Source organism: Ranitomeya imitator, chromosome 5 (assembly GCF_032444005.1).
Source record: "Ranitomeya imitator isolate aRanImi1 chromosome 5, aRanImi1.pri, whole genome shotgun sequence".
NCBI lineage: Eukaryota > Metazoa > Chordata > Amphibia > Anura > Dendrobatidae > Ranitomeya > Ranitomeya imitator.
Genome location: NC_091286.1, coordinates 6078846 through 6101606, shown reverse-complemented (window position 1 = coordinate 6101606; position 22761 = coordinate 6078846). Strand labels below are relative to the sequence as shown.

Here is a 22761-nt window from a genome sequence, read left to right as displayed (position 1 = left end):
GATTTTTCAAAAATGATGCTGAAAAATCTCACACGAATCCGTAACGTGGGCACATGGCCTTAGGGTTAGGGTTGGAATTAGGGTTGTGGTTAGGGTTAGGGGTGTGTTGGGATTAAAGTTGTGACTAGGGTTATGGCTACAGTTGGAGTTAGGGGTGTGTTGGGGTTACGGCTACAGTTGGGATAAGGATTAGGGGTGTGGGGGGGTTAGGGTTGTGGTTAGGGTTATGGCTACAGTTGGGATTAGGGTTAGGGGTGTGGGGGGGTTAGTGTTGGAGTTAGAATTGAGGGGTTTCCACTGTTCAGGCACATCAGGGGTCTCCAAACGCAACATGGCGCCACCATTGATTCCAGCCAATCTTGTATTCAAAAAGTCAAATGGTGCTCCCTCACTTCCGAGCCTCGACGTGTGCCCAAACAGTGGTTTACCCCCACATATGGGGTACCAGCATACTCAGGACAAACTGCGCAACAATTACTGGGGTCCAATTTCTCCTGTTACCCTTGTGAAAATAAAAAATGCTTGCTAAAACATCATTTTTGAGGAAAGAAAAATGATTTTTTATTTTCACGGCTCTGCGTTGTAAACGTCTGTGAAGCACTTGGGGGTTCAAAGTGCTCACCACATATCTAGATAAGTTCCTTGTGGGGTCTAGTTTCTAAAATGGTTTCACTTGTGGGGGGTTTCTACTGTTTAGGCACACCAGGGGCTCTGCAAACGCAATGTGACGCCCGCAGACCATTCCATCAAAGTCTGCATTTCAAAAGTCACTACTTCCCTTCTGAGCCCCGACGTGTGCCCAAACAGTGGTTTACCCCCACACATGGGGTATCAGCGTACTCAGGAGAAACTGGACAACAACTTTTGGGGTCAAATTTCTCCTGTTACCCTTGGGAAAATAAAAAATTCTGGGCTAAATAATTATTTTTGAGGAAAGAAAACGTATTTATTATTTTCACGGCTCTGCGTTATAAACTTCTGTGAAGCACTTGGGGGTTCAAAGTGCTCACCACACATCTAGATAAGTTCCTTTCGGGGTCTAGTTTCCAAAATGGGGTCACTTGTGGGGGGTTTCTACTGTTTAGCCACATCAAGGGCTCTGCAAATGCAACGTGACGCCCGCAGAGCATTCCATCAAAGTCTGCATTTCAAAACGTCACTACTTCACTTCCGAGCCTCGGCATGTGCCCAAACAGTAGTTTACCCCCACATATGGGGTATCAGCGTACTCAGTAGAAACTGGACAACAACTTTTGGGGTCAAATTTCTCCTGTTACCCTTGGGAAAATAAAAAATTGCAGGCTAAAAGATCATTTTTGAGAAAATATTTTTTTTTATTTTCATGGCTCTGCGTTATAAACTTCTGTGAAGCACTTGAGGGTTCAAAGTCCTCACCACACATCTAGATTAGTTCCTTTGGGGGTCTAGTTTCCAAAATGGGGTCATTTGTGGGGGATCTCCAATGTTTAGGCACACAAGGGCTCTCCAAACGTGACATGGTGTCCGCTAATGATTGGAGCTAATTTTCCATTTAAAAAGCCAAATGGCGTGCCATCCCTTCCGAGCCCTGCTGTGCGCCCAAACAGTGGTTTACCCCTACATATGAGGTATCAGCGGACAAATTGGACAACAACTTTCATGGTTCAATTTCTCCTTTTACCATTGTGAAATAAAAAAAATTGTTCCTAAAAGATAATTTTTGTGACTAAAAAGTTAAATGTTCATTTTTTCCTTCCATGTTGCTTCTGCTGCTGTGAAGCACCTGAAGGGTTAATAAACTTCTTGAATGTGGTTTTGTGCACCTTGAGGGGTGCAGTTTTTAGAATGGTGTCACTTTTGGGTATTTTCAGCCATATAGACCCCGTAAACTGACTTCAAATGTGAGGTGGTCCCTAAAAAAAATGGTTTTGTAAATTTCGTTGTAAAAATGACAAATCGCTGGTCAAATTTTAACCCTTATAACTTCCTAGGAAAAAAAAATCTTGTTTCCAAAATTGTGCTGATGTAAAGTAAACATGTGGGAAATGTTATTTATTAACTATTTTGTGTCACATATCTCTCTGGTTTAACAGAATAAAAATTCAAAATGTGAAAATTGCGAAATTTTCATAATTTTCGCCAAATTTCCATTTTTATCACAAATAAACGCATAATTTATTGACCTAAATTTACCACTAACATGAAGCCCAATATGTCACGAAAAAACAATCTCAGAACCGCTAGGATCCGTTGAAGCGTTCCTGAGTTATTACCTCATAAAGGGACACTGGTCAGAATTGCAAAAAACGGCCAGGTCATTAAGGTCAAAATAGGCTGGGTCATGAAGGGGTTAACTAGAATTTCTTGGTATCCATGCAAATTCTTTTTGTCGCCTGCTTCCACTTTGGGTTTTCATTTTCTAGAGGACTCCATGACCTAATAGTCCACAGAAACGATGGTGTCCCACCTCATTGATCACATGTCAACGTAGAGGACTGCTCTCCATGACTTCTGTAGCTGATGGGACTTGAGAAGTTGTAGGCTCTCAGCAGTTGACCCTTCTTTGTCTTCTTCAGCTCTTCTGAATGGAATGAGGTTGATCCCTCAGAGCGGGAAGACCTGTGCCTGAAGATGGAGGACGGCGAGTTCTGGTGGGTGTTTAGGAACATTGTCCAATGAGGAGGTTTTCTTGTCATCTTTGATCTTCCATGAATTTTCCTTGTCATTAGGTTTGGGGTCCTAGACAGACAGGAGACCTAGTGACATCAATGATAGTAAAGGTATCGGCCCTTTTCCCGTACTCTGGACACTATGAGAAGAGCGAGATAACCATCATATGGTCAAGAGTAATAGAAGTTTCTAAATTGCAAAAAAAAAAAAAAAAATAGAAGGAAAGAACTCCTTAAAGAAAATATATACCGTAATGCAAAAAAAATCTTTATTCAGTCAATACATAAAATGTTTAAAAACACAAAAAAGAAAGGTGTACTGCAGAGAATAAATCCGTCCTTGGCGATCCACAGAACTGAGACCGTATAGAGGCACATGGATATGGGCCAAGAAATGGGTGAAAAATCAAACAACCAAGTTCCAGATCGTCCCAAAATAAATACATTAATAAAGGTTTGGTAGCAAAATGAGAATCGCTTGTAGGCTACAAGAGATCTACACTACGCACCCACCAAGACGAGGTAATGTGCATCTGGACTGCAGCTATGGGGGTGGATTATCCGTGACCGGATCCCACCAGGTGTCCTCCTCTAGGAATTGTCCAAGTATTTACTGAAGAAAGATTTTCTTGTATTTTTCCTTTTAAGGAGTTTATTTTTTTTCTTCTATTTTTTTTTTTTTTTACTATGAGAAGAGCGATTGGCTAGAGGTCGTAGCATTGGTTATTCACCTCCCTGTATTAGGCCAAGTAGTCAGCCATCTTTAGTGTTCTCCTCGCTGTAGACCCCTTAACTCCTCTCCGCCGCTCCTCAGGATGTCCTTCCAAGAATTTCTACGCCAATTTTCACGACTGGAGATCTGTAATCTCACCCCCGACGCGCTCTGCAAAGATGATCTCAGCAAGTGGCACACGACCATGTATGATGGGACCTGGCGGAGGGGCAGCACGGCCGGGGGCTGCAGGAACAATCCAGGTAAGAGGGTGCTCCATGAGCCCTACTGCTCTTTTTGGACACCAAGCACCCACCTCACTTCTGTCTCTGGTTGCAGCCACTTTCTGGATCAACCCTCAGTTTAAGATCACACTTCTGGAAGAGGACGATGACCCAGATGATAATGAGCTTGCCTGCAGCTTCATGGTGGCGCTCATGCAGAAAAACCGCCGGCGAGAGAGGAAGGTGGGCGGAGACATGCACACCATCGGCTTCGCTGTGTATGAGGTGAGTGCGGCGGGTGCACGTTTCCCATCTGTCCTTGTCGCCCTCCATGCAGTCTTGTCATTTGTCCCCATCAATCTTTCTCTTCTTTCCTCCTGTTCCCTGTAGGTCCCAGATGAGGTACGTGCAGCAAACATGGCGTATGATGGACACTGATGGGTTGTGGGGTTAGATGTGTAATGGCGGTTCAGGATAAGATGTCCAAATGGCCATCTGGAATGGGGGTCCTTACTGAGAGCGGAGCGGTAAGTGGGTCAGGGGGTCCTGCACCTGGACAGATGGATTGTATGGATCTGTACCTATTACTAGGTCAGTGGTGCGGACACCTGGAGACAGGGATCTGGTAGGAGATGAAGTGGAGGATGAAGGGACCTTCCTCGCCTTCTTTTATTTCTATTCCTCTTCTTCAGTCTTTCGCCTTCCTCCTCCTTGTTCTCCTTCACCTCCCTCCTCCTTGTTTTCCTTCCTCCTCCTTGTTTTCCTTCCTCCTCCTTGTTTTCCTTCCTCCTCCTTGTTTTCCTTCCTCCTCCTTGTTTTCCTTCCTCCTCCTTGTTTTCCTTCCTCCTCCTTGTTTTCCTTCCTCCTCCTTGTTTTCCTTCCTCCTCCTTGTTTTCCTTCCTCCTCCTTGTTCCCCTTCGCCTTCCTCCTCCTTGTTCGCCTTCCTCCTCCTTGTTCGCCTTCCTCCTCCTTGTTCGCCTTCCTCCTCCTTGTTCCCGTTCGCCTTCCTCCTCCTTGTTCCCCTTCGCCTTCCTCCTCCTTGTTCCCCTTCGCCTTCCTCCTCCTTGTTCCCCTTCGCCTTCCTCCTCCTTGTTCCCCTTCGCTTTCCTCCTCCTTGTTCCCCTTCGCCTTCCTCCTCCTTGTTCCCCTTCGCCTTCCTCCTCCTTGTTCCCCTTCGCCTTTCTCCTCCTTATTCTCGTTCACCTCCAGTTCCTTATCCTCTGGGCTCCACATTTCCTTCTTTGTGGCTGCTTTTCTTTTCCTGGATATGTTCTTGTTTTCTGACACTCTTAACGCTTACAGTTTAAGGGCTGCCAGTCCGTTCACCTTAAGAAGGATTTCTTCCTACGGCACCAGTCCTGTGCCCGCTCCGAGACCTTCATAAACCTGCGGGAAGTGAGCAACCAGATCCGCCTGCCCCCCGGGGAGTATCTCATCGTTCCATCCACCTTCGAGCCGAACAAGGAGGGAGACTTCGTGCTAAGAGTCTTCACGGAAAAGCAGTCAGAGACGCAGTAAGTGTGGGCGGAGCCACTGCTGGCGCTGGGCGGAGTCTGTGCCATGTGCTAAGTCATAATATTCACCCTGTCATCAGGTCTTTCTCTTCTGCATGCTGCTCGGTATTATTGGGCTGTCGGGGGTCCGACTTCTCACCCTGTTCTTTTCTCTGCAGGGAGCTGGATGAAGAGGTGTCTGCGGATCTTCCGGATCAGGTAGGACCATGGGATTGGATGTTGCTCTGATAGTTGGGGTCGATCACCGGATCGGTGGTTGAGATGTCGCGGTGATTGGATCCCGTGAGGTGTCGGCCCTGATCTCTGCCGCTGGGAACCAATAATAATAATAATAATCTTTATATAGCGCCAACATATTCCACAGCGATTTCCAGGTTAACCGTTCATACACAAGACGTTAAAGATAATACAGTAATTAACCCCTTAGTGACAATAATTAACCCCTTAGTGACCGGGACAATTTTTGTAACTCTGACCTGTGTCACTTTCTGTAGTAATAACTCTGGAATGCTTGAATACAGCCCAGTGATTCTGAGATTTTGTTTTTTCGTGACGCATTGTCCTTTATGATAATGATAAATTTAAGGTCATATGTTTTATTTATAAAAATATAAAAAATTTGCCAATTTTTTTTGAAAATTGAAATTTTCGAAACGTGAATGATTATCCCTGTAATCCAGAAAACCATGAATAAATAACATTTCCCTCATGTCTACTTTACTTCAGGACATTTGTAAAATGTCGTTTTATTTTGTTTGCATATTCGGAGGTTTAACAACGCAGCAGGAATTTTTGATTTTTTTTCAAGGAAATTTACAAAACATTTTTTAGGTACCTGTCCAGGTGAGAAGTGACTTTTGGGGGGTCCCATATATTGGAAACACCCCAAAGTGAGACCATTTTAAAAAACGCACGCCCTCAATGCATTCAGAATTGATTTTGGGTAGTTCATTAACCCTTCAGGTGCTTTTCAGGAATTAATGCAAAGTGGCATGATAGGAATGAAAAGTCTGAGCCCCCACACTCTGTTAACCATCTAGATGCCATAGTCACTATTGACAGCAGCATTTAAGGGGTGAGACGACTACAGTCGGTGCCAACACTGATGGCGGCTGATGCAGCAAGTTGTCAGCTATAGTGGACAGCTGTTAGTCCTGAAGCCATCGCCTGTAGGGGGCGCCTGTCTCTTATATCACACGTCAGTAAAAAGACATATTGGGGTAACTAAGGGGTTAAAGCACAATGAGACGCACCTGCTCTTCAGAGCTTACAATCTACAGTGAGGAGGGGGGCGACAGTACAGGGGCTTATTATAATAATGGTCCGGCCAGGGAGTGGGGGATGGATAATGGCTGCATGAGATGTCACCAGCCAGTATGTGTGGTGCTGATGGCCGCACTGTGGAGAGGACGGGTAGGTGATAGAATGAGGGAGGAGATGTAGGGGGGCCGCACTGTGGAGAGGACGGGTAGGTGATACAATGAGGGAGCAGATGTAGGGGGGCCGCACTGTGGAGAGGACGGGTAGGTGATAGAATGAGGGAGCAGATGTAGGGGGGCCGCACTGTGGAGAGGACGGGTAGGTGATACAATGAGGGAGGAGATGTAGGGGGGCCGCACTGTGGAGAGGACGGGTAGGTGATACAATGAGGGAGCAGATGTAGGGGGGCCGCACTGTGGAGAGGACGGGTAGGTGATACAATGAGGGAGGAGATGTAGGGGGGCCGCACTGTGGAGAGGACGGGTAGGTGATACAATGAGGGAGCAGATGTAGGGGGCCGCACTGTGGAGAGGACGGGTAGGTGATACAATGAGGGAGCAGATGTAGGGGGGCCGCACTGTGGAGGACGGGTAGGTGATAGAATGAGGGAGCAGATGTAGGGGGGCCGCACTGTGGAGAGGACGGGTAGGTGATAGAATGAGGGAGCAGATGTAGGGGGGCCGCACTGTGGAGAGGACGGGTAGGTGATAGAATGAGGGAGCAGATGTAGGGGGGCCGCACTGTGGAGAGGACGGGTAGGTGATACAATGAGGGAGCAGATGTAGGGGGGCCGCACTGTGGAGAGGACGGGTAGGTGATAGAATGAGGGAGGAGATGTAGGGGGGCCGCACTGTGGAGAGGACGGGTAGGTGATACAATGAGGGAGGAGATGTAGGGGGGCTGCACTGTGGAGAGGACGGGTAGGTGATACAATGAGGGAGCAGATGTAGGGGGGCCGCACTGTGGAGAGGACGGGTAGGTGATAGAATGAGGGAGCAGATGTAGGGGGGCCGCACTGTGGAGAGGACGGGTAGGTGATACAATGAGGGAGGAGATGTAGGGGGGCCGCACTGTGGAGAGGACGGGTAGGTGATACAATGAGGGAGCAGATGTAGGGGGGCCGCACTGTGGAGAGGACGGGTAGGTGATACAATGAGGGAGGAGATGTAGGGGGGCCGCACTGTGGAGAGGACGGGTAGGTGATACAATGAGGGAGCAGATGTAGGGGGCCGCACTGTGGAGAGGACGGGTAGGTGATACAATGAGGGAGCAGATGTAGGGGGGCCGCACTGTGGAGGACGGGTAGGTGATAGAATGAGGGAGCAGATGTAGGGGGGCCTGTTATGACCCCAATGGCGAGGGTCTCAGAGGAACGTGGAAGTCTGCAAGATACAAAAATCCAGCTCATAGGGCAGTGGTAACTGGGTTGACCATATATCTACTCCTAACGCCAACACTAGAAGTAGCCGGGGGTCATACCTACGTTGATCCTAGATGACACGCGCCAGCCGGAGAATCTAAATACCCCTAGTAGAGGAAAACAAAGACCTCTCTTGCCTCCAGAGAAAGGGACCCCAAAGCAGGATAGAAGCCCCCCACAAATAATAACGGTGAGGTAAGAGGAAATGACAAACACAGAAATGAACCAGGTTTAGCACAGAGAGGCCCGCTAACTAATAGCAGAATATAGAAAGGTAACTTATATGGTCAACAAAAAACCCTATCAAAAATCCACACTGGAAATTCAAGAACCCCCGAACCGTCTAACGGTCCGGGGGGAGAACACCAGCGCCCTAGAGCTTCCAGCAAAAGTCAGGATACAGATTAGGAACAAGCTGGACAAAAATACAAAACCAAAAACAAATAGCAAAAAGCAAAGTAAATGACTTAGCTGAATAACCGGACCAGGATCAGTAGACAAGAGCACAGCAGATTAGCTCTGATAACTACGTTGCCAGGCATAGAACTGAGTGTCCAGGGAGCTTATAAAGCAACGCCCCTAACTAACGACCCAGGTGCGGATAAAAGGAAAGACAGAAAAACCAGAGTCAAAAAACTAGTAACCACTAGAGGGAGCCAAAAAGCAAATTCACAACAGTACCCCCCCCTTAGTGAGGGGTCACCGAACCCTCACCACGACCACCAGGGCGATCAGGATGAGCGGCATGAAAGGCACGAACTAAATCGGCCGCATGAACATCAGAGGCGACCACCCAGGAATTATCCTCCTGACCATAGCCCTTCCACTTGACCAGGTACTGAAGTCTTCGCCTGGAGAGGCGAGAATCCAAGATCTTCTCCACCACGTACTCCAACTCGCCCTCAACCAACACCGGAGCAGGAGGCTCAGCAGAAGGAACTACAGGCACAACGTACCGCCGCAACAAGGACCTATGAAATACATTGTGAATAGCAAACGACACAGGAAGATCCAGACGAAAAGATACAGGATTAAGGATTTCCAATATCTTGTAAGGACCAATAAAACGAGGTTTAAATTTGGGAGAGGAGACCTTCATAGGAACAAAGCGGGAAGAAAGCCATACCAAATCCCCAACGCGTAGTCGGGGACCCACACCGCGGCGGCGGTTGGCAAAGCGCTGAGCCCTCTCCTGTGACAACTTCAAGTTGTCCACCACATGATTCCAGATCCGCTGCAACCTATCCACCACAGAATCCACCCCAGGACAGTCAGAAGACTCCACATGACCTGAAGAAAAGCGAGGATGGAAACCAGTGTTGCAGAAAAAAGGCGAAACCAAGGTGGCGGAACTAGCCCGATTATTAAGGGCAAACTCAGCCAACGGCAAGAATGTCACCCAATCGTCCTGATCAGCAGAGACAAAACACCTCAAATAAGCCTCCAAAGTCTGATTGGTTCGCTCCGTCTGTCCATTAGTCTGAGGATGGAAAGCAGAGGAAAACGACAAATCAATGCCCATCCTACTACAAAAGGATCGCCAGAACCTGGAAACGAACTGGGATCCTCTATCTGACACAATATTCTCAGGGATGCCGTGCAAACGAACCACGTTCTGGAAAAACACAGGAACCAGATCGGAAGAGGAAGGCAGCTTAGGCAAAGGAACCAAATGGACCATCTTGGAGAAGCGATCACATATCACCCAGATAACAGACATGCCCTGAGATAGCGGAAGATCAGAAATGAAATCCATGGAAATATGTGTCCAAGGTCTCTTCGGGACAGGCAAGGGCAAGAGCAACCCGCTGGCACGAGAACAGCAAGGCTTAGCTCTAGCACAAGTCCCACAGGACTGCACAAATGACCGCACATCCCTTGACAAAGAAGGCCACCAAAAGGACCTGGCCACCAGATCTCTGGTGCCAAAAATTCCCGGGTGACCTGCCAACACCGAGGAATGAACCTCGGAAATGACTCTGCTGGTCCACTTATCCGGAACAAACAGTCTGTCAGGTGGACAAGACTCAGGCCTATCAGCTTGAAATCTCTGCAACACACGTCGCAGATCCGGAGAAATAGCTGATAAGATAACTCCATCCTTAAGAATACCAACAGGATCAGCGACTCCAGGAGCATCAGGCACAAAGCTCCTAGAAAGAGCATCGGCCTTCACATTCTTTGAACCTGGTAAATACGAGACAACAAAATCAAAGCGGGAGAAAAACAATGACCAGCGGGCCTGTCTCGGATTAAGGCGTTTAGCAGACTCGAGATACATCAGATTTTTGTGATCAGTCAAGACCACCACACGATGCTTAGCACCCTCGAGCCAATGACGCCACTCCTCAAATGCCCACTTCATGGCCAACAACTCCCGATTGCCCACATCATAATTTCGCTCGGCAGGCGAAAACTTCCTAGAGAAAAAGGCACAAGGTTTCATAACAGAGCAACCAGGGCCTCTCTGCGACAAAACGGCCCCTGCTCCAATCTCCGAAGCATCCACCTCAACCTGAAAGGGAAGTGAGACATCGGGCTGGCACAAAACAGGCGCCGAAGTAAACCGGCGTTTCAACTCCTGGAAAGCCTCCACGGCAGCAGGAGCCCAGTTAGCTACATCGGAGCCCTTCTTGGTCATATCCGTCAAAGGTTTCACAACGCTAGAAAAATTAGCGATAAAACGACGGTAGAAGTTAGCGAAACCCAAGAACTTCTGAAGACTCTTAACTGACGAGGGCTGAGTCCAATCAAGAATAGCTCGGACCTTGACCGGGTCCATCTCCACAGCAGAAGGGGAAAAAATAAACCCCAAAAAGGGAACCTTCTGTACACCAAAGAGACACTTTGAGCCTTTGACAAACAAAGAATTTTCACGCAAAATTTTAAAGACCAACCTGACCTGCTCCACATGCGAGTCCCAATCATCAGAAAAAACCAAAATATCATCCAGATAAACGATCAAAAATTTATCCAGATACTTCCGGAAAATGTCATGCATAAAGGACTGAAAAACTGAAGGCGCATTGGAGAGCCCAAAAGGCATCACCAAGTACTCAAAATGACCTTCGGGCGTATTGAATGCGGTTTTCCATTCATCACCTTGCTTAATGCGCACAAGGTTGTACGCACCACGAAGGTCTATCTTGGTGAACCACTTGGCACCTTTAATTCGGGCAAACAAGTCAGACAACAGCGGCAGAGGATACTGAAATTTGACAGTGATCTTATTTAAAAGCCGATAATCAATACAAGGCCTCAAAGATCCGTCCTTTTTAGCCACAAAAAAGAATCCTGCACCAAGAGGGGAAGAAGACGGACGAATATGTCCTTTCTCCAAAGACTCCTTGATATACGAACGCATAGCGGTATGTTCAGGTACCGACAGATTAAAGAGTCTTCCCTTAGGAAATTTACTGCCTGGAATCAAATCTAAAGCACAGTCACAGTCCCTATGAGGAGGCAATGCCGGATCTCCTGGCGCCAGCGAAAAAGCCCAATCTTGAGGGTCACCCCGTAAGAACGAAATAACAATTTTTACTTGCTGAGCGGAGTCTCCAGATGAACAGGGTCTCAGGGACAAAAACAATTTACAATTATTCTTGAAATTCCTAAACTTAAACCTGTCTCCGGAAAACAGTTCAGGAATCGGTATCTTAGGTTCTGACCCAGGACTTCTGATAACATAATCTTGTATGCCCTGCACACGAGTAGCCAGCTGGTCCACACTTGTAATCAAGGTCTGGACATTCATGTCTGCAGCAAGCATAAGCCACTCTGAGGTAAAGGGGATGAAGAAAAAAAAAAAAAAAAAAAAATGAGAGAGGAGAAAAAAAAAACTCAGAATCTTCTTTCTTATAATCCCTCTTTTGCAATGCATTAAACATTTAATATGGGCCTGGCAAACTGTTATGACCCCAATGGCGAGGGTCTCAGAGGAACGTGGAAGTCTGCAAGATACAAAAATCCAGCTCATAGGGCAGTGGTAACTGGGTTGACCATATATCTACTCCTAACGCCAACACTAGAAGTAGCCGGGGGTCATACCTACGTTGATCCTAGATGACACGCGCCAGCCGGAGAATCTAAATACCCCTAGTAGAGGAAAACAAAGACCTCTCTTGCCTCCAGAGAAAGGGACCCCAAAGCAGGATAGAAGCCCCCCACAAATAATAACGGTGAGGTAAGAGGAAATGACAAACACAGAAATGAACCAGGTTTAGCACAGAGAGGCCCGCTAACTAATAGCAGAATATAGAAAGGTAACTTATATGGTCAACAAAAAACCCTATCAAAAATCCACACTGGAAATTCAAGAACCCCCGAACCGTCTAACGGTCCGGGGGGAGAACACCAGCGCCCTAGAGCTTCCAGCAAAAGTCAGGATACAGATTAGGAACAAGCTGGACAAAAATACAAAACCAAAAACAAATAGCAAAAAGCAAAGTAAATGACTTAGCTGAATAACCGGACCAGGATCAGTAGACAAGAGCACAGCAGATTAGCTCTGATAACTACGTTGCCAGGCATAGAACTGAGTGTCCAGGGAGCTTATAAAGCAACGCCCCTAACTAACGACCCAGGTGCGGATAAAAGGAAAGACAGAAAAACCAGAGTCAAAAAACTAGTAACCACTAGAGGGAGCCAAAAAGCAAATTCACAACAGGGGCCGCACTGTGGAGAGGACGGGTAGGTGATAGAATGAGGGAGCAGATGTAGGGGGGCCGCACTGTGGAGAGGACGGGTAGGTGATAGAATGAGGGAGCAGATGTAGGGGGGCCGCACTGTGGAGAGGACGGGTAGGTGATAGAATGAGGGAGGAGATGTAGGGGGGCCGCACTGTGGAGAGGACGGGTAGGTGATAGAATGAGGGAGCAGATGTAGGGGGGCCGCACTGTGGAGAGGACGGGTAGGTGATAGAATGAGGGAGCAGATGTAGGGGGGCCGCACTGTGGAGAGGACGGGTAGGTGATACAATGAGGGAGGAGATGTAGGGGGGCCGCACTGTGGAGAGGACGGGTAGGTGATAGAAATGAGGGAGGAGATGTAGGGGGGCCGCACTGTGGAGAGGACGGGTAGGTGATAGAATGAGGGAGGAGATGTAGGGGGGCCGCACTGTGGAGAGGACGGGTAGGTGATAGAATGAGGGAGCAGATGTAGGGGGGCCGCACTGTGGAGAGGACGGGTAGGTGATAGAATGAGGGAGGAGATGTAGGGGGGCCGCACTGTGGAGAGGACGGGTAGGTGATAGAATGAGGGAGCAGATGTAGGGGGGCCGCACTGTGGAGAGGATGGGTAGGTGATAGAATGAGGGAGGAGATGTAGGGGGGCCGCACTGTGGAGAGGACGGGTAGGTGATACAATGAGGGAGGAGATGTAGGGGGCCGCACTGTGGAGAGGACGGGTAGGTGATAGAATGAGGGAGGAGATGTAGGGGGGCCACACTGTGGAGAGGACGGGTAGGTGATACAATGAGGGAGGAGATGTAGGGGGGCCGCACTGTGGAGAGGACGGGTAGGTGATAGAATGAGGGAGGAGATGTAGGGGGGCCGCACTGTGGAGAGGACGGGTAGGTGATAGAATGAGGGAGCAGATGTAGGGGGGCCGCACTGTGGAGAGGACGGGTAGGTGATAGAAATGAGGGAGGAGATGTAGGGGGGCCGCACTGTGGAGGACGGGTAGGTGATACAATGAGGGAGGAGATGTAGGGGGGCCGCACTGTGGAGAGGACGGGTAGGTGATAGAATGAGTGAGGAGATGTAGGGGGGCCGCACTGTGGAGAGGACGGGTAGGTGATACAATGAGGGAGCAGATGTAGGGGGGCCGCACTGTGGAGAGGACGGGTAGGTGATGGAATGAGGGAGCAGATGTAGGGGGGCCGCACTGTGGAGAGGACGGGTAGGTGATAGAATGAGGGAGCAGATGTAGGGGGGCCGCACTGTGGAGAGGACGGGTAGGTGATACAATGAGGGAGGAGATGTAGGGGGGCCGCTCTGTGGAGAGGACGGGTAGGTGATACAATGAGGGAGGAGATGTAGGGGGGCCGCTCTGTGGAGAGGACGGGTAGGTGATAGAATGAGGGAGGAGATGTAGGGGGGCCGCACTGTGGAGAGGACGGGTAGGTGATAGAATGAGGGAGGAGATGTAGGGGGGCCGCACTGTGGAGGACGGGTAGGTGATAGAATGAGGGAGGAGATGTAGGGGGGCTGCACTGTGGAGAGGACGGGTAGGTGATAGAATGAGGGAGGAGATGTAGGGGGGCCGCACTGTGGAGAGGACGGGTAGGTGATAGAATGAGGGAGGAGATGTAGGGGGGCCGCACTGTGGAGAGGACGGGTAGGTGATAGAATGAGGGAGGAGATGTAGGGGGGCCGCACTGTGGAGAGGACGGGTAGGTGATAGAATGAGGGAGGAGATGTAGGGGGGCCGCACTGTGGAGAGGACGGGTAGGTGATACAATGAGGGAGGAGATGTAGGGGGGCCGCTCTGTGGAGAGGACGGGTAGGTGATAGAATGAGGGAGGAGATGTAGGGGGCCGCACTGTGGAGAGGATGGGTAGGTGATAGAATGAGGGAGCAGATGTAGGGGGGCCGCACTGTGGAGAGGACGGGTAGGTGATAGAATGAGGGAGGAGATGTAGGGGGGCCGCACTGTGGAGAGGACGGGTAGGTGATAGAATGAGGGAGGAGATGTAGGGGGCCGCACTGTGGAGAGGACGGGTAGGTGATACAATGAGGGAGGAGATGTAGGGGGGCCGCACTGTGGAGAGGACGGGTAGGTGATACAATGAGGGAGGAGATGTAGGGGGCCGCACTGTGGAGAGGACGGGTAGGTGATACAATGAGGGAGGAGATGTAGGGGGGCCGCACTGTGGAGAGGACGGGTAGGTGATACAATGAGGGAGGAGATGTAGGGGGCCGCACTGTGGAGAGGACGGGTAGGTGATACAATGAGGGAGGAGATGTCGGGGGCCGCACTGTGGAGAGGACGGGTAGGTGATACAATGAGGGAGCAGATGTAGGGGGGCCGCACTGTGGAGAGGACGGGTAGGTGATACAATGAGGGAGGAGATGTAGGGGGGCCGCACTGTGGAGAGGACGGGTAGGTGATAGAAATGAGGGAGGAGATGTAGGGGGCCGCACTGTGGAGAGGACGGGTAGGTGATAGAAATGAGGGAGGAGATGTAGGGGGCCGCACTGTGGAGAGGACGGGTAGGTGATACAATGAGGGAGGAGATGTAGGGGGGCCGCACTGTGGAGAGGACGGGTAGGTGATACAATGAGGGAGGAGATGTAGGGGGGCCGCACTGTGGAGAGGACGGGTAGGTGATACAATGAGGGAGGAGATGTAGGGGGGCCGCACTGTGGAGAGGACGGGTAGGTGATACAATGAGGGAGGAGATGTAGGGGGGCCGCACTGTGGAGAGGACGGGTAGGTGATAAAATGAGGGAGCAGATGTAGGGGGGCCGCACTGTGGAGAGGACGGGTAGGTGATACAATGAGGGAGGAGATGTAGGGGGGCCGCACTGTGGAGGACGGGTAGGTGATAGAATGAGGGAGGAGATGTAGGGGGGCCGCACTGTGTAGAGGACGGGTAGGTGATAGAATGAGGGAGGAGATGTAGGGGGGCCGCACTGTGGAGAGGACGGGTAGGTGATAAAATGAGGGAGCAGATGTAGGGGGCCGCACTGTCCTTGTTCCCCTGACCTTGTCCTGCTCACACATCTGAGGGCTTGTTACAATGGATCAGTGAGAGTTGCGCAGGGAGTAGCTGCACTGATACATAGTTACAAGACTTCAGCTGTGTGAGCAGGACAAGGTTGGGGCTGATCTGCAGTCTCAGGAGGGAGGACATGCTGAATGTCTCGGGGTTTTGTCTTCTCAGGAGGACCTCTCGGAGGACGACGTGGACGATGCCTTTAGGAACATGTTCCAGCAGCTGGCGGGAGCGGTGAGTGGGGGACAGGCGGCTCAGGGTTCGGGATCTGCCGGGAGCTGAATTCACTGATTGCTGCTTTTCCTTAGGACATGGAGATCAGCGTCTTTGAACTGCGAACCATCTTGAACAGAGTGGTGACCCGACGTGAGTGACCCAACTTCTCTACTCCAGTCACATCCAGAGCTGCCCTCGCCACTGATATCCCAGAATTCAGTGCTCTGGGTTGCATTGCATTATGGGGGATGGTGCTGTGTGCATAATGTACTGCGCTGTCCTCCCACAATGCACCATGATAGCTCATGCTTCATATAGACTGTGTATCCTGAGCATCATGTGTGTCATACTGTGCACACGTGTGTATGTATATATTGAGCGTTGTGTGTGTGTGTGTGTACAGTTGTGCTCAAAAGTTTACACACCCCGACAGAATTTTTGCTTTCTTGGCCTTTTTTCAGAGAATATGAATGATAACATCAAACAAAAAATTTTCTCCACTCATGGTCAGTAGTTGGGTGAAGCCATTTATTGTCAGACTACTGTGTTTTCTCTTTTTAAATCATAATGACAACCCAAAACATCCACATGACCCTGATCTAAAGTTCACACACCCTGGTGATTTTGGCCTCATAACATGCGCAGAAGATGACACAAATGGGTGTGAATGGCTACTAAAGGTGACATCCTCACCTGTGACCTGTTTGCTTGTAATCAGTGTGTGCATAAAAGAAGAGTGAGTTTCTGGGGTCCAGACTGACTCTTGCATCTTTCATCCAGCCACTGACGTTTCTGGATTGTGAGTCATGGGGAAAGCAAAAGAATTGTCAATAGATCTACAGGAAAAAGTAGTTGAACTGTATAAAACAGGAAAAGGATACAAAATGATATCCAAGGAGTTGATAATGCCAGTCAGCAGCGTTCAACCTGTGATTAGCAAATAGAAAATCAGGGGCTCTGGAAAAACAAAACCACGGTCAGGTAGACCAACAAAAATGTCCACAACAGCCAGGAAAATTGTTCGGGATGCAAAGAAAAACCCACAAATAACATCAGCTGAAATACAGGACGATCTGAAAACTAATGATGTGGCTGTATCAAGATGCATAATAAGGAGGCACTTGAAGAAAAATGGGCCGCGTGGTCGAGTCGCCAGAAGAAAGCCATTACTGCGCAAATGCCACAAAGTATCTCAACTACAATACACAAAACAGCACAGAGACCAGCCTCAAAACTTCTGGAACAAGGTAATTTGCAGTGATGAGACCAAAATTGAACTTTTTGGCCACAACTATAAAAGTTACATTTGGAGAGATGTCAACAAGGCCTATGATGAAATGAACACCATTCCTACTGTAAAGCATGGAGGTGGATCGCAGTTGTTTTAGGGATGTGTGAAATACAAAGGCACAAGAAACTTGATCAAAGTTGAAGGAAAGATGAATGCAGCACATTATCAGCAAAAATTTGCACTCATCAGACCAGAAGCTGCGCATGGGATGTACTTGGACGTTCCAACATGACAACGATCCAAAACAGAAGACCAAGTCGACCTGTCATTGTCTACAGCGAAACAAAGTGAAGGTTCTGGAGTGGCCATCTCAGTCTCCTGACACTCTGGGGAGATCTCAAGTGCGCAGGTCATGCTAGACAGACCAGGAATTTACAGGAACTGGAGGCTTTATTATTATTATTTATTATTATTATAGCGCCATTTATTCCATGGCGCTTTACATGTGAGGAGGGGTATACATAATAAGAACAAGTACAACAATCTTGAACAATACAAGTCATAACTGGTACAGGAGGAGAGAGGACCCTGCCCGCGAGGGCTCACAATCTACAAGGGATGGGTGAGGATACAGGAGGAGAGAGGACCCTGCCCCCGAGGGCTCACAATCTACAAGGGATGGGTGAGAATACAGGAGGAGAGAGGACCCTGCCCGTGAGGGCTCACAATCTACAAGGGATGGGTGAGAATACAGGAGGAGAGAGGACCCTGCCCGCGAGGGCTCACAATCTACAAGGGATGGGTGAGAATACAGGAGGAGAGAGGACCCTGCCCGCGAGGGCTCACAATCTACAAGGGATGGGTGAGGATACAGTAGGAGAGAGGACCCTGCCCGCGAGGGCTCACAATCTACAAGGGATGGGTGAGGATACAGGAGGAGCGAGGACCCTGCCCGCGAGGACTCACAATCTACAAGGGATGGGTGAGAATACAGGAGGAGAGAGGACCCTGCCCGCGAGGGCTCACAATCTACAAGGGATGGGTGAGAATACAGGAGGAGAGAGGACCCTGCCCGCGAGGGCTCACAATCTACAAGGGATGGGTGAGGATACAGGAGGAGCGAGGACCCTGCCCGCGAGGACTCACAATCTACAAGGGATGGGTGAGGATACAGGAGGAGAGAGGACCCTGCCCGCGAGGGCTCACAATCTATAAGGGATGGGTGAGAATACAGGAGGAGAGAGGACCCTGCCCGCGAGGACTCACAATCTACAAGGGATGGGTGAGGATACAGGAGGAGAGAGGACCCTGCCTGCGAGGGCTGACAATCTACAAGGGATGGGTGAGGATACAGTAGGTGAGGATAGAGCTGGTCATGCAGCGGTTTGGTCGATCGGTGGTTACTGCAGGCTTGTCGGAGGAGGTGGGTCTTCAGGCTCTTTTTGAAGTTTTCGATGGTAGGTGAGAGTCTGATATGTTGTGGTAGAGGGTTCCAGAGTAGGGGGGATACGCGAGAGAAATCTTGTATGCGATTGTGGGAAGAGGAGATAATAGGGGAGTAGAGAAGGAGATCTTGTGAGGATCGGAGGTTGCGTGTAGGAGAGTACCGGGAGACGAGGTCACAGATGTATGGAGGAGACGGGTTGTGGATGGCTTTGTATGTCATGGTTAGGGTTTCGTACTGGAGTCTCTGGGTAATGGGGAGCCAGTGAAGGGATTGACAGAGGGGAGAGGCCGGGGAATAGCGGGGGGACAGGTGGATTAGTCGGGCAGCAGAGTTTAGAATAGATTGGAGGGGCACGAGAGTGTTAGAGGGGAGGCCACAGAGCAGGAGGTTACAGTAGTCGAGGCAGGAGATGATGAGGGCATGGACTAGGGTTTTTGCTTTCTGCCAAGAAGAGTGGGCAGCTTTACCATCTGAGAAAATAAAGAACCTCATCCACAACTACCACTAAAGACTTCAAGCTGTCATTGATGTTAGAAGGGGCAACACACGATATTAAGATATGGGAGGGGAACTTTTATCAGGGTCATTTGGATGTTTTGGGTTGTCATTAAGATTTATAAAGAGAAAACACAGCAGTCTGACAATAAATGGCTTCACCCAACCACTGACCATAAGTGGAGAAAACACAACTGTATTCTAAGGGATCGACCACATAACACACAAAGACAAATCACAGACAGCCGGAGTAGACGCTCCGCGTACATACAAGCATCGAATCGGCGCCTTACAAGCAGTGTGAGGAGGAGTGTGAAACGAAACAAACTGCAGCTGGGGGGGTTCTGAAGCTGCACGCGCCCTTTAATCTTCTCTGCACTCTGGTCATATATGTACTGTGCTGGTTGGGGCAAGTGTGTGGAAGGTCCTGGCTGTGCCGTTACCAGTGAGAGGGGTCCGGCTGTGCCAACTCCACTGTGTGTAGTGGGTCCCGGCTGCACTGTCGCCAGTGTGGGGGGTCCCGGCTGCACTGTCGCCAGTGTGGGGGGTCCCGGCTGCGCTGTCGCCAGGGTGGGGGGTCCCGGCTGCGCTGTCGCCAGGGTGGGGGGTCCCGGCTGCGCTGTCACCAGTGCATGGCGCAGATCTTGCACACACTGGAGACCTCACTGCTTCTACAGAAGATTCCTAAAAATCTGTAAATCTGGAGCTAAACATCCACTCTGTGGACACAACGACTGGTGGAGCCGGCACTGTCCGCACCCAGTACTACCAGGCGTCCCATAGCTGCCCATGTAGAGCCAGCACCTAGGAACTCGGTAAGTCCGGCCCACCATAGATGATGGTGGTTATTGTTCTCAGCTTCACGTTATTTCTGCCAACAGACAAGGACCTGAAGACGGACGGGTTCAGCATGGAGGCCTGCCGGCAGATGGTCAACCTCATGGACGTATCCTTCTCTATGGGGTCTATGGGGAGGATGTTACTGTTGATTACATGCGCTCCGTTCGATCAACATGTGTGGAGGTCAGAGCCGTCTCTCGCGGGCCTGGGTCGGTGCTGTCCTTCACGGGCCTGGGTCGGTGCTGTCCTTCACGGGCCTGGGTTGGTGCTGTCCTTCACGGGCCTGGGTTGGTGCTGTCCCTCACGGGCCTGGGTTGGTGCTGTCCTTTGCGGGTCGGGGTCGGTGCTGTCATTCGCGGGCCGGGGTTGGATCCGTCCCTTCGCGGGCCGGGGGTTGGTGCTGTCATTCGCGGGCCGGGGTTGGTGCTGTCATTCGCGGGCCGGGGTTGGATCCGTCCCTTCGCGGGCCGGGGGTTGGTGCTGTCATTCGCGGGCCGGGGTTGGTGCTGTCATTCGCGGGCCGGGGTTGGATCCGTCCCTTCGCGGGCCGGGGTTGGTGCTGTCATTCGCGGGCCAGGGTTGGATCCGTCCCTTCGCGGGCCGGGGTTGGTGCTGTCATTCGCGGGCCGGGGTTGGATCCGTCCCTTCGCGGGCCGGGGTTGGTGCTGTCATTCGCGGGCCAGGGTTGGATCCGTCCCTTCGCGGGCCGGGGTTGGTGCTGTCATTCGCGGGCCGGGGTTGGATCCATCCCTTCGCGGGCCGGGGTTGGATCCTTCCCTTCACGGGCCGGAATTGGTACTGTCCTTCGCGGGCAGGATTTGGCTCATTTTTGCTTTTTCGCTTGCTAAATCCTGTAGAGATATCTCTGACTCATGTTTCTGTCAGTCACCACCAGGGGGAGCTGTTGTATGTGTGTGTGTAGGTATTAATGTAATGAGCTCCCCCTACTGGTCAGTGCAGGAGGAGCATGATCGAGTGTGTGTGGCCCCTCCGCCTCCTGTGTGTGGCCCCCCACCTCCTGTGTGTGGCCCCCGCCTCCTGTGTGTGTTCCTTGGTGGATGTGTGTGGCCCCCCGCCTCCTGTGTGTGGCCCCCGCCTCCTGTGTGTGGCCCCCGCCTCCTGTGTGTGGCCCCCGCCTCCTGTGTGTGGCCCCCGCCTCCTATTTGTGGCCCCCCCGCTTCCTGTGTGTGGCCCCTCCGCCTCCTGTGTGTGGCCCCTCCGCCTCCTGTGTGTGGCCCCTCCGCCTCCTGTGTGTGTCCCCCCGCCTCCTGTGTGTGTCCCCCCGCCTCCTGTGTGTGTCCCCCCGCCTCCTGTGTGTGGCCCCCGCCTCCTGTGTTGTGGGCACAGTGCAGTGATTTATTTCTTTAACTGAGTCCCCCGCAGAAAGACGGCAGCGGGAAGCTCGGGATTGTGGAGTTTCAGATCCTGTGGAACAAAATCCGGAGCTGGCTGGTGAGTCTGGGGATGAACCGTGGCCGGACTACAACTCTCAGCATGTGTTCTGATGTCTACCTCACCCATGTCAGGATCTCTGCCTGCTGTACTGAGAAGAGCCAGAACATGACCAGTCACTGAGCTGATCCAGCTGAGGGTTTGTTACAGTGTGTCCAGGCAATCTCTGCGAGCCGAACATCTCACTGATACATTGTAACAAACAGCAGTGACTTGTGCTGCTGACATGTTCAGCTCGGTGTTACCCGGTCTAACACATGGTGCCAAACCTTCAGCTGTGACAAGTTGTACATCCAGACACTAGTGTGAGATGGACTGAGTGAAATGTTAGATTTCAGAGCCATTTTGCCCCAGGTCCGGGGTCCGAGCTGTGCTGTTGATTAGTTCCCCTACGTCCACAGCAGCACAATATGGGGTTACGTTGCCCCTGCGCGCTAAGGCCCCTTTCACACATCAATTTTTTGCCAATCTGGCGACTGATGCTGCTGGATCCGTTTTTTCTCATAGACTTGTTTTAGTGACGGATTGTGACAGATGATCTTACGTTTCATCTGTCGTTCACCAAATCCGTCGAAAATAGTTTGTCCGGCGGCCGGAGATGACGGGCAAAGTAACCATTTTTGTGTACGTCGAAAAATTGGACAACGCCGTCCGTTGTTTGCTCGAATGGAAGCCTATGGTGACGGATTCCGTTTTTTTTTTGTTTTTTTTACTGAGCATGCTCCGATTTATTTGGGATCCAATTAGCCGGATCTGCTAGTCGAATCCATCAAAAAAACGAATCCGTCGCACCAGTTTTTCACAATCTGGGACGGATCCATCGAGGAGCGGATTGTGACTGACGGCAAAAAACTGATGTGTGAAAGGGGCCTAACGTGACCATGTGGAATATTTAATGATTTAGTCCCACGCCCTCATCTCCCCCAGGATAAGGGGGAAGCCTCCCAGAAGCCATCAGTTTTTACTCTGCCCCCGTGCTAGCGGGACGCCTCTTGTCCTTCCTTACCCCCGTGCCCGCTTATCCAGGGTTTTAGTCTGCTTCACGGGCGCCACTGCTGAGAGTTCCGGGTGAAGTAGCTACTTCCTTTCAGCACTTTCTATGGATCATTCTCTTGGTGGGATCCACAGTGTCTTCCTGTCTCCTCTATGGGCGCCACCATATTGCTGGTGGTTTTCTGTGGTTATCAGACTTCATCACGGGGTGGGAGAAGTTGCTTCCCCTCCTTTTTTTCGTCCTTTTTAAGTGTTTTTATCCTGCATGCTTGTCTTATGGCTGGCTATCCAGTAAGTCATCTCGGGATTCTGCCGGCGGGAAACCGACCTCCAAAAGACCTCACGTGGAGTGTGCTTCCTGCGGTCTACCCCTCCCGCATGGTTGGTCTGGGACCATGTGCAATATCTGCGGAGGAACCCACGATTAGAGACTTAGTCATATGGGTAAAAGACCTAATAGGTGTCTCCATGAGATCCAATGCCTTCTAGAGCTCGGAAACGCTCCAGACTTTCCCCCTCTCCGCAAGGAAGTGACTCAAGTCTGAAGACCTTATGGTCATTGATGAGATCATATCTTCATCATCGGATTCTG

General features: G+C 50.6%; 1 protein-coding gene across 1 annotated transcript in view; it reads left to right on the top strand.

Moving 5' to 3' along the window:
• The window catches only part of CAPN11 (calpain 11), a 71815-nt gene that overhangs the window by 31414 nt on the left and 17640 nt on the right, over nt 1-22761 (top strand). Inside the window, exons 10-19 of the mRNA XM_069768260.1 lie at nt 2556-2630; nt 3463-3623; nt 3700-3869; nt 3975-3986; nt 4887-5098; nt 5257-5296; nt 15664-15729; nt 15804-15861; nt 19766-19830; nt 21108-21176. Coding sequence (XP_069624361.1) covers nt 2556-2630; nt 3463-3623; nt 3700-3869; nt 3975-3986; nt 4887-5098; nt 5257-5296; nt 15664-15729; nt 15804-15861; nt 19766-19830; nt 21108-21176 — 928 coding nt within the window. The remainder of the gene's footprint in view (nt 1-2555; nt 2631-3462; nt 3624-3699; nt 3870-3974; nt 3987-4886; nt 5099-5256; nt 5297-15663; nt 15730-15803; nt 15862-19765; nt 19831-21107; nt 21177-22761) is intronic.